The 14,570-nt window shown below is 48.6% G+C and overlaps 7 protein-coding genes and 1 non-coding gene across 8 annotated transcripts; 4 read left to right on the forward strand and 4 right to left on the reverse strand.

Moving 5' to 3' along the window:
- Window positions 1-198: 198 nt before the first annotated feature.
- On the forward strand, window positions 199-723 carry FOBCDRAFT_258940 (uncharacterized protein; the record flags this gene model as incomplete). Its single annotated transcript, XM_031177590.1, has 1 exon — window positions 199-723. One exon carries the CDS (start codon window positions 199-201, stop codon window positions 721-723), a length of 525 nt encoding a protein of 174 aa, XP_031048723.1.
- Window positions 724-1,355: 632 nt separating this feature from the next.
- On the reverse strand, window positions 1,356-2,623 carry FOBCDRAFT_238253 (uncharacterized protein; the record flags this gene model as incomplete). The annotated part of the gene is made up of 2 exons (XM_031177591.3): window positions 1,356-2,259; window positions 2,586-2,623. 2 exons carry the CDS (start codon window positions 2,621-2,623, stop codon window positions 1,356-1,358), a joined length of 942 nt encoding a protein of 313 aa, XP_031048724.3.
- On the reverse strand, window positions 2,577-2,674 carry FOBCDRAFT_t75. Its single transcript has one exon. It is a non-coding gene; the product is annotated as a tRNA-Ala (tRNA).
- A 308-nt stretch (window positions 2,675-2,982) lies between these two features.
- Window positions 2,983-4,408, reverse strand: FOBCDRAFT_157819 (pyridoxal phosphate-dependent transferase). Its single transcript, XM_059608384.1, has 4 exons — window positions 4,286-4,408; window positions 4,084-4,232; window positions 3,886-4,047; window positions 2,983-3,832 (listed from the first exon to the last, which is right to left on the reverse strand). Exons 1-4 carry the CDS (start codon window positions 4,311-4,313, stop codon window positions 3,044-3,046), a joined length of 1,128 nt encoding a protein of 375 aa, XP_059464525.1. The 5' UTR covers window positions 4,314-4,408; the 3' UTR covers window positions 2,983-3,043.
- A 692-nt stretch (window positions 4,409-5,100) lies between these two features.
- Window positions 5,101-6,713, forward strand: FOBCDRAFT_219365 (kinase-like domain-containing protein). The gene is made up of 6 exons (XM_031177593.3): window positions 5,101-5,295; window positions 5,368-5,458; window positions 5,559-5,920; window positions 5,967-6,061; window positions 6,120-6,365; window positions 6,436-6,713. Exons 1-6 carry the CDS (start codon window positions 5,155-5,157, stop codon window positions 6,599-6,601), a joined length of 1,101 nt encoding a protein of 366 aa, XP_031048726.3. The 5' UTR covers window positions 5,101-5,154; the 3' UTR covers window positions 6,602-6,713.
- A 175-nt stretch (window positions 6,714-6,888) lies between these two features.
- Window positions 6,889-8,637, forward strand: FOBCDRAFT_317546 (major facilitator superfamily domain-containing protein). The gene is made up of 2 exons (XM_059611999.1): window positions 6,889-7,449; window positions 7,497-8,637. Exons 1-2 carry the CDS (start codon window positions 7,079-7,081, stop codon window positions 8,506-8,508), a joined length of 1,383 nt encoding a protein of 460 aa, XP_059466994.1. The 5' UTR covers window positions 6,889-7,078; the 3' UTR covers window positions 8,509-8,637.
- Window positions 8,638-9,232: 595 nt separating this feature from the next.
- Window positions 9,233-12,396, forward strand: FOBCDRAFT_179459 (uncharacterized protein; the record flags this gene model as incomplete). Its single annotated transcript, XM_059608551.1, has 4 exons — window positions 9,233-9,984; window positions 10,037-10,888; window positions 11,225-11,336; window positions 11,385-12,396. 4 exons carry the CDS (start codon window positions 9,233-9,235, stop codon window positions 12,327-12,329), a joined length of 2,661 nt encoding a protein of 886 aa, XP_059464526.1. The 3' UTR covers window positions 12,330-12,396.
- Window positions 12,397-12,553: 157 nt separating this feature from the next.
- Window positions 12,554-14,229, reverse strand: FOBCDRAFT_271632 (uncharacterized protein; the record flags this gene model as incomplete). The annotated part of the gene is made up of 7 exons (XM_054703939.1): window positions 12,554-12,780; window positions 12,836-12,997; window positions 13,147-13,434; window positions 13,494-13,817; window positions 13,876-13,929; window positions 13,966-14,147; window positions 14,219-14,229. The coding sequence occupies 7 exons, from the start codon at window positions 14,227-14,229 to the stop codon at window positions 12,554-12,556; spliced, it is 1,248 nt and encodes a 415-aa protein (XP_054559914.1).
- Between the last annotated feature and the right edge of the window lie 341 nt (window positions 14,230-14,570).

Raw genomic sequence — 14,570 nt, forward strand, 5'->3', positions numbered from 1 at the left:
GATGACATTTATAGCTAGCGTACCGGTAGATCAGCACACCAACCGCTTATAGTCTCTCACTAGCATCCGATGGTTGCAGATTTGCGAAATTACAAGCCCCTTTGTTGAAGATCTATAAAACAAAGATCTGTTCCCCAGTCTTGGCATTGCAGTCCTCCACGCTCGTTTACTCGCAGACTACATTCACTTGTCTTCACCATGCGTTTCTCGGTAAATTCTCTCGCTCTTTTCTTGCTTTCAAGCCAGGCCGGTTTTGCCCTCGCAGGGCTCTGCAGACCGTCGACGACTACAACAGCCGCTGCGACGACCACGACCACCTCCGTCCCCGAAGGAACCCCCATTGTCGCCGTCCTCTCCGATGGAAGAGTAGTAAATACCTACCTCAACGGCCTGTTCCTGAGCGATCAAGGAGACACCCCCGCAACCTTCATCCTTGAGCCGTCAACCGGTCGCCTCACCACGACCGTTGGTGGCACGAAATACTACCTCCAAACCGTCATCCCGCTTGGCCCTCAGCTTTCATTTCAGTTTGATACCTATCAAAATATTGCGAACAATCAGTACCGGTACTTCGTCAAATGCGACGTCGTCGCGGGCTTTCTGTCGTGCGCGTCTGAGAGTGGTTCGACGCCTATTTATTGGCATATCGAGAGCAATAACATTTTCTATGGCAATGAGAACGTACTCACTGATGTCACTACTGCTCAGTTCAGGTTTCAATAGAGCGGGCTAAAGAGCGACCTAGGTGGAAAACTCACCTGGCAATCAGTGATGTGTTGAGGAACACATGGGAGCTGGTGCGTTGTATGAGGGAACAAAGACAGTTTATCAGCTGGGACTTCTTGCGTCAGAATTAATTCTCATTCTCTGTATATAATTCAAGAATCAATAACGCTTTTTATATACGTGATTGCGGTTCTCTTTTCTCGCTTGCATCTCCTCTCTAGAGTCGAGAGCTGTATGGGACTCTTAGGCCCTGGATGCTCAATCAACTCTGTTCTCTATTTCTGCACCTCCTTAACTCCCTTCTTTCTCGCCGTCTAGAGGTTTTTGTTGAAGTACACAAGCCAGCCGGACATCGGCTGAACAATACCTAGTTCACCTCGAGTCTCTTGGTCAAGAACACCTGACCTCTCACGCGAATGCCCGAGTAAACCTCCAACGATTGTACAATTCCTGATATCCTGGCTATGGCCGACCCTAATAGGTATCGTTGTAACAGCAGAAGTCATATCATCATTGAATGTGAACCCTTCCGGTTGGTTGATTTTGCGCGGATCGAAGAAGTCGAGAATCCAACCACCACTCAACCGTCCGTCGTGGTCCACTTTGAGCATACCGTCCCAGAATTCACTCTATGGTCTAGAGTCCAGATGATGAGCTGCAATTTGAGGGACCGGATGGTCGAATTGATAACCAGCTCCTAGCATTTTGTCCAGTAAGCTTGAATGACGGGATACCATGGCCTCCAAATCCGGGGACCAGGTTCTGATTGTCGCGAAGCTTTGACGCAGTTTTTCCCAGTCCGCCGTATCTCCTACGACCACCATAGTCTTGCGATCGTAAGTCTCCTTAGGTTTCATGAATATCCGATGGGGCTGAGCTTTGCAATGTGTGCCGAGTAGTATGAGAGCGGCCGCCCCGGAATCCGTATGCATGGTGGTGCTGAAATGGGGCATAAGAACATTTGTGACTTGAGGTCCAATTCTTGCTTCGACCATATCGGACAAGCGCTTCGCCACCAGGTCTGGGTTATTGAGCTCTGCTCGAGTAAAGGTCAGGATATCTTGTTTTGCCTGAGGGCGAACGGCTTGGTAGATATAGGGTTTTAGCTGTGCAAGAATAGCAAGCCAGATATTATCCACCCGAATGTTGAGTCCAGTGTTCCTGTCGTAGATTTCTGCCGCAGCCCAGATGAATCCATTCTGAGAGGCCACGGTCTGGAAAGCGTTGCGGTGGAAGTTAATTTTGAAGACGCCATCACTTTTTCTAGAGTCAACAGGAGATATCTTTTCGAGGAGTTGGCCCCCATGCAAGCCCACGTTGAACGCGTTGAGGCTAGTTGTTGGTACGTCCATCACCACGATGTAGAAGATGTTTTGTAAGTGTGAAGAGAATAGAAAGTGCTTTGTTGGGTTTTGTTCTGGGGCGTTATTGATGATGGGGAAGATGAGATGATGATAGAGGGAGAAACATTGCGAGAGTGCCTGGAGAAAGCAAGTTCGAGTATTCCATTGGAGGCGCGTAAGACGTGCCGTGCTTTCCAATTCGAGTTTGAGAAGAAATCTGGTGTTTTTAGAAAGTGCTGGCTCGAGTTCTTTCTCACCACTGATCAATCCATCAGCCTTCAAGAGGCAAGAGTTGACCTGGCTTCAGAGCGTACTTTTGTGCAGCTACCAAACGCAATGGACAAGAGACAAGCTCGATTCAAGCAGTACACACGTCACGCCGTTTAAAAAAAATATCTTTCAACTGCTCACTCGTTGTAAAACTACGTAACGATACATAGCGCAGAAAGACAACTGATGTTACATACATCAAAAAAAGGAATAATGGTGGAATCTAACCACCTGCGCTGGACGAACAGGGAATCGAACCCTGGACCACTCCCAGATGCGAGCATCTGATGGACGAAACTTGCTAAGGGAGTATTATACCACTAAACCATTCGCCCGGAATTGTTAAACAACAGTGCCGAATTATTGTTTAGATTGCTGGCGCGAGAGAGACGCAGTGAATTTTCATCGGATATTGCGAATCGTCCTCCTGTTATCTGAAGCGTAGCCGTTCAAGCTTGGGATGCCATCGGATTGTCTGGACTTTGTCCGCCGATTAGACTCTTCACCGGATTGATGATTGGCTTATGAAATTTTATGGTTTGGAAACCTTGGTGGCAAGCCGCACCGTTACAACCGCGGCTGTATGAAGAATGACCACCAACGTTAGTATTAAACACATCAGCCTCAAGAATTTTACAATCAACACAAAATCATTAAAAGTCTACCAAATAAATATGACAACCCATCTATGAACTTTTCCCTCACTACGCAGCAACCATCGCCCCAACCGGCTTAACCTTAACGTCATCAATCTCCATCTGCAGGGTAATCTTCTCCCAAACCGCCGAATTACCCAACTCCTCAAACGTATCCTCCACCACCCTCGCCGTCCTCTCCACAATCTCATCAACATCCTCCTTCGTCACTATAAAAGGCGGACAGATCAAGAAGTGATCTCCACTGTACCCATCATACCCTCCATTGGCGTTGAACAGTGCAATCTCGTACCCAGCGCTCATTCCGCGTGAGTGCAACAAGCTGTTGAGCCCGAGATCGTAGGGGAAGGGGGTTTTGGTTTTCTTGTTGGTCACAAATTCAACGGCCCAGAAGAGGCCGCGGCCTCGGATGTCGCCGACATATGGCATGGGGAGTAAGCGCTCTTTGAGCTTGGAGCCGAGATATGCGCCCATTGAGCGGACGTGCGATAGCATGTTTTCATCGCGGATGATCTGTTGGACTTTTAGGGCGGCGGCGGCGGCTTGGGGATGAGCCATGTATGTCTGACCGTGGGCAAAACCTTTACCGCTCTTCTGGAACGACTCAACGAGCTTGGAGTTGATCATGACTGCTGAGACAGGAGCGTATCCAGCCCCAAGACCCTTTCCGACGACAAGGATATCAGGGACGACATCTTCCTGCTCCCAAGCGTGAAGAGTACCGGTACGACCCATTCCACACATGACTTCGTCAAGAATGAGAAGAGCGTTGTACTTCTCGCAAACGGCCTTCATAGCAGGGAAATATCCCTTCAACGGCATAGCACAACCACTTGCCTGTATCGAATCAGTTAAACAGATAAATCTAATAAAGATAGGAGATGACTTACACTCCCTCCGACAGTCTCAGCCACAAAAGCGCAGACCTTATCAGGCCCAATTCTCAAAAACTCATCATCGAGTTCTTGCGCGAGACGTGCAACGTACGCCTCGTCATCTTCACCGTCGCGCTGTCCTCTGTACGAACTGCATGCTGATACGCGCGAAGAATTCTGCGAGATCAATTGTACAAACGGGTCTTTTCGTACTTTAAAGTCGCCCAGTGTCAGCGCACCGAGCGTAGCGCCGTGCCATGCCCCAACACGGGCAATGAAGTGACTTCGCTCAGTCTGAGGAATAGCGAGATGCGAAAAGTGCGTTTTCGCAAGCTTGAGTGCGACTTCGACGGCTTCAGATCCTAAACATCAGTTAGCACTCCATTATCCACTCGAAAACACTGCATAAGCTTACCTGATCCGCAAAGAACAGCCTTGGACATGAGCCCATTCGTGGACTCAACAAGAAAATCCGCAAGACCTTCTGCCGCCTGCGTCTTGTAGAAACCAGGATGACAATACGGAACACTCACCAGCTGCTCTACAACAGCTCTCTGAACGTCCTTGTTATCATAGCCCAGACACGCAACAGCCGCTCCACTCGTAGCGTCTAGAATCTTGCGCCCATCGCTGGTGTTGAGATAAATCCCCTCCGTCGACTCAATAAGAGCCGCGGGATGTTTTTGAAAGTTTTTGTAGAGAAGACTGTTTGTGGGTGCCATGGTGTAATACCGAAATGTTGATGATTTGAAGATCCATTGTGTCGTGTGCCTTTCTCCTTATATACCCCCGATGATATCAGAGATGCGTATATCGCTCTGGCTAGCTCTTGACAATCATTGATAGATAGACGCGAAAATGTTTCGATAAGCCTTAGTCTCCGATGTAGCTGACCAATATTTCCAGGTATGTAGTGTAATGATCCTTTCTGGCGGGCCGCATGTGCTAGGGCCACAGCAAGAAACAAGGCGGTGTCTTATAACCAACCTCCAATCACTCTCTGTCTTCTCATTCTACAGCATCTCTTGATCTGCATCTAGTGTGAGACACGGGCCAAGACACTATTTGCTTCTGTCTCATCTCAGCCGCAGTCTCAGCGTCGATCTTTGCTGCTTACAGTCCGCCCTTGGAAAAGCGGCACGGGCGGCTGCACCCAGAGGCACAGCTACTTTAAGGCCTTTCCCATCTTTACTCCTCCCAACCTTTTTCACCTTCATCTCTTATTGGATATTTTTTGTTTACCTCAGTATCTTTAGATTTTTTTTGAACTGCCGAGAGTGGAGAATGGATATCCCGTTCAAGGATGTTGTCTTTGATACGTCAGATCCTCATGGATCAGCCCTGTCGCTTCTTTCGCTCCTGTTCCCCAATCGGAAGATCGACGATATGCGTATTTCCGCTTTGACTCAGGGCACGACAAATGGCGTGAGTATTCCCTCATACTGACCTCCCCTCTACCCAGGTACACGGGCTTGCGCGCTAAAACAACTTTGGCAGCTTTTCAAGGTTACGATCGATGCATCCACTGCAGATGCGGTGCTAATCAAGGTCTACGGAGATGGCACGGATATCACCATTGATCGCAAGAGTACGTACCTATTCCCCCAATACTTTGTCCCTCGAGAGTCTGTTAATCTCGTCTGGAACTTCCGTCTTGGATTCGTGTCTAACGTGACATATTGCGACAGAGGAACTCAGGGTGCACAAGCTCCTGGCTGAACGTCAGCTCTCTTCATCTCCACTGGTTCGCTTCAATAATGGACATGCGTATCAGTTCATCTCTGGGCGAGTCTGCTCTGAAGGCGACATGTCTGAGACAAGAATTTTCCGCGGCGTTGCGAGAGAGCTGGCTCGGTGGCACGCGACGCTTCCTACAGCAGATGCAAAGGAAGTCTTGACCTACAAACCAGGCGTTTGGTCCACCGCGAAGAAATGGCTAGATGCTATCTCCAAACATCCTCACCGATCAAAGGCCGAAATTGATGATTTGCATGAAAAGTTCAAGTATCTAGCCGATAACCTGTTGTCAACTGACATGTCGGAACCCTTGGTACGTCGTTGCATTTTTTTGTCTTGTCTGTTACTAACCCGCACAGGTTCTCGCTCACGGAGACCTCTTGTGCGCAAACATAATTGTACAAGAGTCGGGTGATGGCATTGATGTCGCATCAGTTCGGTTCATTGATTACGAGTAAGTCATACCCTGCTCTACAAATGTCCCCGAAACAGAGACACTGAACGACCCCAAGACACGCCACATACTGTCCTCGGGCTTTCGAACTAGCAAATCATTTCGCTGAATGGACCGGCTTCGACTGCGACTACACTCTGCTCCCCAAGACATCGACCCGACGCGCCTTTATCACAGAGTATCTCACGACCCACGCCGAACTCTGTCGGGGGCACAACACAGACGTACCGACTGTCAATGATGCTTCTGTAGATCATTTAATGCGTCAGGTCGACGATCACAGGGGCTTTCCTGGGTTTTACTGGTAAGTCGCCATTTTGTCTCACAGACGGATAAGTGTGTGGTGGTACAATGACTGATACACCGCTGGACAGGGGTCTCTGTGCTCTCATCCAGGCTGAGACAGCGACCGGAACTATCGACTTTGACTACGCGGGGTATGCGGCGAAGCGCTTTGCAGAATACGAAGACTGGCGTAGTGTGCGGGAGGGAAATAGCCTGTCTCTACCCCTGAGGGAGAAGGTCTGGTCAATGCCGTGAGTTAACACCCCCACGGTAAGGCATCAGCGGGCGAGACAGACATTCAATACCCTAGCCAGAATACGTACTACAAGTAGACGACACAAGAAAAAAAGTCAGACACCTACCTAAACTTGATTGGTCACACGCTGTGCAACGTATGACTCGTTTTGGCCAAAGGGAGTCTCTGGCACGCGCACAGCAGCACGGGCTGGGTCATGATTCGTCTACGTAGCAGTCCCCTTTGAGAAGGGGGCGCTTTTTTTTCTTCTTTTTTTTTTCTGCTTGGGAGCTGACGACAAAGCCAAGCTAAGTCCGATCGCATGATCTAGAACATGCATGGGCCGTGCGAGAGAAGATCGACGGTGTCAAATTGACGGGGGGGAGAAGAGAGATATCGGAAACTTTCTGTTTAAATGAGGCAAAGACTAGAACTACCATCTCAACCTCTCCTCAGGGTTTTTGATTTGTACATATCCCTTTTTGTTCAGTATCATCATGGCGGTAGCTGGTCGTTTCCTCTCTAGCATCGGCGCCGATGTTCTGTGGCGGTCAAGCCGAGACCTAAAGATTCTGATCCTTCTCCGCTTCATCCGCCTCCTCGGCTATGGAGGAACGACGCTTGTTCTGGCGCTATATCTCAACGCGTTGGGATTCCATGATACGCAGATCGGGCTATTCATGACGCTGACGCTCGTGGGCGATCTTGCTATCAGCTTTATCCTCACTTGGGTCGGCGATCGTGTTGGCGTGAGATTAACAGCGGTTGTTGGAGCGCTTTTGATGAGTGCTGGAGGCGTTGCCTTTGCGTACTTTGAGAATTTCTGGCTGTTGCTTCTTGCGAGTATCGTTGCTGTTATTAATCCAAGGTATGTACCCTCTTTATTCATGATGTTGAGGGGGACTGACGATGTAGTGCGAATGAGATTGATCCCTTCAAGGCAATTGAAGAATCAGCGATTGCTCGACTCAGCACAGCACATACATGCAATGACATGTTTGCTTGGTGGTCTATGCTAGGCATGTTCGGCACAGCAGCAAGCAATCTCCTAACAGGCTGGCTCATCAACGCCCTCGAAGACAACGGCATGAAAAAAGTAGATTGCCACCGAATAATCTTCCTCAGCTACGCCGGTATCGGCCTCCTCAAACTCCTATGCTCACTCTTCCTCAGCTCCGAAGTCGAGCAAATGCCCCTCCAGAAAGAATCCTGCTCAACACCCCAATCCGGCATCTTGACCCCCGAAGAAGAAGCATCTGATGATGAGACTGCTCCCCTTCTTGATGATAATAGCTCCGGCTACGGAGCGGTTACCCAAACACAAGCCCAGGTCCTCGCCACAGCCCAAGAAAAGCGCCTCTTCACTCCGTCGTCTTTCAACTTCATGTGGAAGCTCTCCCTCGCACTGATCCTCGACTTTGTGGGCTCTGGTCTCGCACAGATCTCATGGATGACATATTTCTTCAAGCGCGAGTACGACATGCCCGAGGGCGCGCTGGGCTCCGCGACCTTCACCGCCGGTATAATCTCCTCCGTGCTGAACCTCGCGTCGTCACCGCTGTCACGCGCCATCGGACAGGTGCAAACCATGGTCCTCTGTCACACGGTCAACTCCATTTCGCTGCTCATGGTGTCTGTGCCTGGGAATAAGTACATCGCTCTTGTGATTTTCATCTTTAGAATTGTTACGCGCGAGATTGATAATGCGCCTCGACAGGCGTTCATCTCAGCGGGGGTTTTGGATCATGAGAGGACTTCGGCTATGGGTGTTGTTAATATTACAAAGACGATTGGAAGTTGTCTTGGCTTGTACATCACAGGTTTGTTCGCGGGCTTGGATAAGTTCTGGCTTGCGTTTATTCTCGCTGGTGCACTTAAACTGTCCTACAATGTTTTGATCCTGGCATTCTTTTGGAAGAGGCGTTGAAAAGTGTATCATTGTTATTTTCTTAGTCGTTATCACTGCATATCTTGTGTTTTTACATTCTGCATTAGATAGATCTTGTCGAGTCCTGTATCTCGATATCCCTATGGTAGTAAGACCTTCACTCTACATGTTTCTCAACATTTGTGCTCTGATAAGGCCCATTCCAACGACCAGGTTCCAGTCGTCATATCCACGACATGCTGCGATACCACTCCGCCGTATCAAATTTATTTCTCGGACTCGGTCCATGCCGTGCCGCTGTATCATATGCAATGAAACATATCTAGAACAACTGTAGGTGGCCTCAAACTCATCTGCCGAGTCCAATCAATAGTTCAACCTCATATGATTGAGTGTCTGTACAAGGCATTGGTTGCATTCCCTGAATACTGCATCTGCGTCAATCCAATTACTTCTCACCACTGACCGAACTATTGATCTGACTTCAGCTGTCTCTGCATGCATATTGAGGTTCCATTGTTGATCTACTTCAGCTGAATTGGGCCGAAAGTGGCTTGCTGACATCTCCTATTAAGGATGTGATTGATGCTAGGCACTCATCACCTCAATATCACATTCGTTAGCTCCAGATCGGTATATCCCCCTCAATTCTGTCTTACATGGTGTGCATCTATAATACCCCCGGGTCCTCTCTCATCTCTTTCTCTCATCCAATCTCAAAAAACCTTCGTCTCAAGTCATTGCCATTGGTCAACCTTTCACGATGGATCATCTCCTCCATCTTGATACAGACGTCGTCTGTCTTCTTGCGAAACTTAACTCTTATGATTACATTATTGTAGGAAGTGGTTTCGGCGGAGGCCCTTTAGCTGAACAGCTTGTATCCCAACAATACAAAGTCTTGCTGATCGAGCGCGGCAGCGTCATTTTCTCAACCCACGTTCTCAATACTTCTCGTCCTTACTTCAACCGCGGCGCAAGCAACTCCCCTGAGGGTAACGAGCGCGTATATGACGCTGTGAAAGCCAAAGTCCAATGCACCGACCGCTCTGATAGTTATGTCGGCGGTCCAGTGTATTGTGTCGGGGGACGATCTAATCTCTGGGGCACTTGGATCCCAGAGATTGGTGACGAGACGCTTGGGATTTTCTTCCCTACTGATGTCGTTGATTACCTCAAGGGTGATGAGATCCAAGGATACAGGAAAGCGTTTAGATACCTCACTGACTCGCAGCCTGGCGATGTCGTTTACCCAGAGGGTGACGGCAAGCATGAAGTTAGCGCTTCAGAGATTGGTGACGCAAGTGAGATGTTGAACAATGCTCTATCCGGTTCAAAGTTCAGTCTGATGCCTATCGCAGCGCAATTCAACGCCCCTGCACCATACAAGTTCGCTCAAGGTGCATACAGCACTACCTTGAGCATCATCAATCGCATGTACGCCAACGATCAGTATCTATCTGTTCTCCTCAACACAGAGGTCATCGCTGTTCAACATGCTGCCAGCAACACATTGTAAGTACATCCTCTCATAGACTTAAGCTACCACCTGACGACGAAGGCGTAGCAACAAAACAGTCAATGCTCTCAAGATCAGAGACAAAGCCACCAACACCATCAAAGAGCTCGACGTCGGCAGAGCCAAAGTCATCCTCTCCGCCGGAACAATCGGCACCGCCTCCATCGCCCTCAACAGTGGTCTCAACCACCTCAACCCTTTGGTAGGCAAAGGACTCATCGACCATAACGTCTGCTACGTGCGCTTCGCCAAGCAGAAATCCGACAACGTCACCGAAAAGCCTCTTAATCTGAAAACCCACCTCAGAGTCGGTGGCGAAGAATGTCTCGTCACAGTGACAATCAACGCGAATTTCTTCCTCGCTGGAAGTTCTGCGACGCTCAACACGACGCATTTCTATCGTCGTGATGGGACCCTCATGAGTCCTACTAAGGATGCGGCTGATGAGAAGGAGAACTTCGACACTATCTGTGTATTATTTGAGTTTGTTGGGAAACTCGATGATGAGAATTCTGTGCTCAGTCTTCCAGGCTTGGATCCTGTGCTGGATATTCGTCGACCACCGATCAAGCATGAAGTTCAATGCGCTATGGAAGATATCATTCGTCGTGTTCGTGATGCGTTTGTCGGGCTGAAGCCTAATCAAGCTACGTATGCCGACCCAGGAGTGTGTCCTGATCCTGGACTCAGACCGCAGCATTTGGGATTTGGAGTGTTTTCTCATGAGTGCGGAACGATGAGAATGGATGGACCGATGGGACCCGGTGTTGTGGACTCGAACCTCAAGGTCAAGGGCCTGGATAATCTTTGGGTTTGTGATCTTTCGGTTCTGCCTGTTAGTCCTGAGGCCAATCCCTCATTGACTTTGGCGGCTCTTTCACTGAGACTTGCTGAGCATCTGTGCGGCAAGAATCATTGAGGTAAGAGAGGAAGGCTGTTGCTCCGAGGATTAGTAGGATGACTGGTATATTTGCATAATCATTTTCTAGATTGATATTGGAAGGATTCGCTTATTTGTAATCTACGCTGCCTTTGATGTCATTCGTCCGTGAACCCGGCCAAAAGACAGTCATAGAGACTAAACTCCAAGCACATTCGGCCGAAGTTCGGATTTAACATTGCGAATATCCATTTATTCTGGGTTCTCTGTTACTATACATAAGATGTCCTGTCCCTCTACAATAGTTCTTGACTCACTCTCAAATTAACGAACATTCATCCTTTACAACACCAAAGCCTCAGAACAACTTTCATTCATTCCCCAAACCTAGCCATGTCCACGCAACGATTTGCAAAAGATCAGCCTGAAGGCTTCTCTAACCGCATCGAAAGAGTTGCAATTGTCGGAGTATGTTCCATTTATCACTTGCCTGCTTGTTCCTCTGACGTTAAGTAGGCCGGTGGCCGACAAGGCGCCCAGATAACCGAGCAACTTCTTAAGACTGGAAAACATACCATCACGGCCCTGACTCGGATCGGCAGTACTTCCAAGCTTCCAGATAACATAAAGACTGTCCCCATCGATTATGAAGATGAAGAATCTATCGCATTAGCTCTGAAAGGTCAACAACTCCTCATCATTACCCTCGCTGTTAATGTCGACCCAGAAGTCCATCATCGCATCGTTCGTGCAGCTGGAAAAGCAGGGATCCGTTATATCATCCCCAACATCTACGCCGCAAACGTAGTCATCGAAAACCAAGGTTCTGTTGATGATTTCTTCCCCGCTGCACCTCCAATCAATCTGCTCAAGGAAATCGAGCGCGTCGGTGTCAGTTCCTGGATCCTGCTCGTCGGAGGCGTCTGGTTTGACTACAGCCTTCCCTCTGGAGAGTCGTTCATGGGCTTTGACATAGATAACTGCAATGTTACTCTGTTCGACGAGGGTGAAGCAAAAATCAACACTAGCACTTTGGCTCAGTTTGGTCGTGCCGCTGCTGCCATTGCTAGTCTCAAAGAGCTCCCAGATAATGGAAACGACATGTCGCCAAGTCTTTCTCAGTTTCAAAACAAGCCTGTCTATCTCTCGAGCTTTTATGTCAGTCAGAAGGATATCTTGAGAAGCATCCAGCGCGTCACGAACACGACAGACGCAAACTGGGAGATCAAGTATGAGAGCAGTGCTGATCGAATTGAGAATGGCAAGGCGATGGGGAGATCTGGTAATATTATGGGACTTGTGCAGGCTTACTATTCGTTCATCTTCTCACCAGCGGGCCAGAAGCTGAAAACTCAAGACAAACTTCATAATAAGCTACTTGGGCTGCCGGAAGAGGACTTGGATGAAGTTGTCAGGGCTTGCGTTGAGAAGGGTGATAGCAAGTTCAAACCACCGCAGTAGCCTTTCCAGAGCGAACAGGGACGGTAGAGGCTGCAATGAAACTCAAGTAGCAATACCTAAATAGCAGATGAAATTGTTGACAGACAACAAAGAATGCCCAGTGTTCACCCCTCTAATCATTTTGAATTAATTGGACTGCAAGTCCAATCGTCAGTGCCATGCTGAACGTCACCAGCCGAGCCTCTGATCACTCCTTTTGGTATATCACCCAGGACGGGAGAGGTCTATTTGGTTGGAACGACTACGTCCGTGATGCGATTCTCAAGAAGCTCTTCACCCTGTTCGATCTGCCTTTTGTCCATCTTGTCTTTAACGCCATCAAAAATTGCTTCGACAAACTCTGCCTGATACTGATGGAAATTGAAATTGAAAGAGACCTCGTCATAGGACCCCTTGCGTGACGCATAGTGTTTGGCGTCTTGAGTGACTTTGAAGGAAATAACCCGGATTACTACGTATGTTAGCGACGATGACGGGGAGTACATTCTTCTCAGAAGGGAGCTTACCAGCTTGGACGGTCTGGGTGATTTCCTCGTACTCAGACCTAGTGAACATAACCCAGTACTGCTGTTGTTCTCGACTACTTTCGCCAGAAAGCTTTATTCCTTCTGCAATTTGCCTAATCAGCTTTTCCAGGTTTGCAAAAACCGATGTTGGAATGACATATCCTTCAAGGACATTGGTTAGAATTTCGCAGTGAAATGAGGGCGCTCTAGTCTCTATTCTCTAATGAATAGCTTCGTCGAATGTCTTCGGAAACCTGTAGTCGGTTAAGAGTGGGTCCTTCATACAGCATATAGTGATTCTTACCATGTACTGCGGTTGAAAAGAAAGTCAAAAACCTTGGCTCTGTAGCTACTTCTGGCATTCTGACCCTTGGAATCTGATGGCAATGCCCCAGCATCAACCTGCTGCTGGACCTTAGCCTCGCAGTTTATAGTTGCCCATGCTTGCCACGTCTTGATAGACGACATTAGCTTTCGTTGGACTTCTAGAGCCTTTCCTTCTAGAGGCTCTGTAAAGTTGATGAGGAATGTTGTCCTGACATCGTCTAGATCCTTCGCGTTTTTGAACGCTTTGTCAAAGTCAACCGGCGGCAGGGGGTCTCCGGCCTCGGTCAACTTGAGGTTTTCCGGCCAGGTAGTAAGCGACCCTCTGCCTTACGTTTCCCAGTTGCCTTTCCATTGTCAGACCTGAGTATAGAATTCCCTAAAAGGCGGTCCAGGCCGCTTGTTTCGTCAAAGCAGCCCTTATCCCCACCCAGAACATCGGCAGTTGAATCAGATGGGTTCGTATGGGTAGATTGCGGCTGGAAAGACAGTAGTTGGAAACCAGGAGCAAGTCCCTTTGTCTGAGCAATCGTGACAGTTGGTGACTTGATTACATCATCCTTGCCATCTAGGGCAAGAATGAACTCCTCGAAACTGTTCCCATACGGCCCAATAACAGATCCGACATTGGGATATCCACCACCGACATGAACTCCGACTAAGAGGTCCCGTTAGACGAAACATACAAGAGAACTAGTTGCTGGAAATTAACTGACCTGCTTCAAGTCGACCATCGTCCCGCTTTCGAAGGACTGGGGCGCCATTTTGGCCTATGATAATCAGTTCTGGGGAACCATCTATCTTACCTCCAGATGTGTCACTCCGGTACGACAACAGAGTCCCAGTTCTCGCAAGATCAATGTTAACTGTGGCCCAGTGTTCGTACAGATGTTCTCCAAAGTCTAGATCTCCGGGATACCTGACAACGCCGGAATGAGCTGTTGCAGTAGGCGGAGTAACTGAGTAGGAATTGGCATTATATCGGTGACTTTCTCATTGAGTCGAAACTAGCAAGTTAATTGAGCCGCCATGTGTTTGGACCTTCCGGGATTGACTTACAAAACTGACATCATGAACAAAGGATTCGGCCTTAAGTTATTCGGCTGGAGCAGCGGCTTTAACACCATACTGGTACAAGCCTGGCGATCTCGTGCCCTCGTATCCGAAATAACATTTGACATACTTCAAGAACCCACCCATGTATGTCCAATCGTATAGGCTATGGCCAGCGGTTACGACTATATCCTCATTTACAAGCCAGCCAGTGCCGATGAACTCATCAGGGCCATTGAAGTAGCCAAGAGTTTACAGATGGCTTTCGTACGTAAGTGGAGAGACCAAAGTGGAAGACATTGGCAGCTGATCTTTGTAGTGGCCAGGAGGGTTGAACTTTCCCAGTGAAGTCTTCACT

This window comes from Fusarium oxysporum, chromosome III, assembly GCF_013085055.1.
Source record: "Fusarium oxysporum Fo47 chromosome III, complete sequence".
Lineage (NCBI taxonomy): Eukaryota > Fungi > Ascomycota > Sordariomycetes > Hypocreales > Nectriaceae > Fusarium > Fusarium oxysporum.

What these genes read in the sequence shown, in the direction of transcription:
- FOBCDRAFT_157819 (XM_059608384.1), bottom strand. Translation starts at nt 4,313, where the DNA reads ATGTCCAAGGCTGTTCTTTGCGGATCAG. An exon ending in GGCTGTTCTTTGCGGATCAG is followed by an intron (nt 4,233 to 4,285) that starts GTAAGCTTATGC and finishes ACTGATGTTTAG; the next exon opens with GATCTGAAGCCGTCGAAGTC. An exon ending in CTGAGACTGTCGGAGGGAGT is followed by an intron (nt 3,833 to 3,885) that starts GTAAGTCATCTC and finishes GATTCGATACAG; the next exon opens with GCAAGTGGTTGTGCTATGCC.
- FOBCDRAFT_219365 (XM_031177593.3), top strand. Translation starts at nt 5,155, where the DNA reads ATGGATATCCCGTTCAAGGATGTTGTCTTTGATACGTCAGATCCTCAT. An exon ending in CTCAGGGCACGACAAATGGC is followed by an intron (nt 5,296 to 5,367) that starts GTGAGTATTCCC and finishes CAACTTTGGCAG; the next exon opens with CTTTTCAAGGTTACGATCGA. An exon ending in GGCTTTCCTGGGTTTTACTG is followed by an intron (nt 6,366 to 6,435) that starts GTAAGTCGCCAT and finishes ACCGCTGGACAG; the next exon opens with GGGTCTCTGTGCTCTCATCC.
- FOBCDRAFT_317546 (XM_059611999.1), top strand. Translation starts at nt 7,079, where the DNA reads ATGGCGGTAGCTGGTCGTTTCCTCTCTAGCATCGGCGCCGATGTTCTG. An exon ending in GTTGCTGTTATTAATCCAAG is followed by an intron (nt 7,450 to 7,496) that starts GTATGTACCCTC and finishes CTGACGATGTAG; the next exon opens with TGCGAATGAGATTGATCCCT.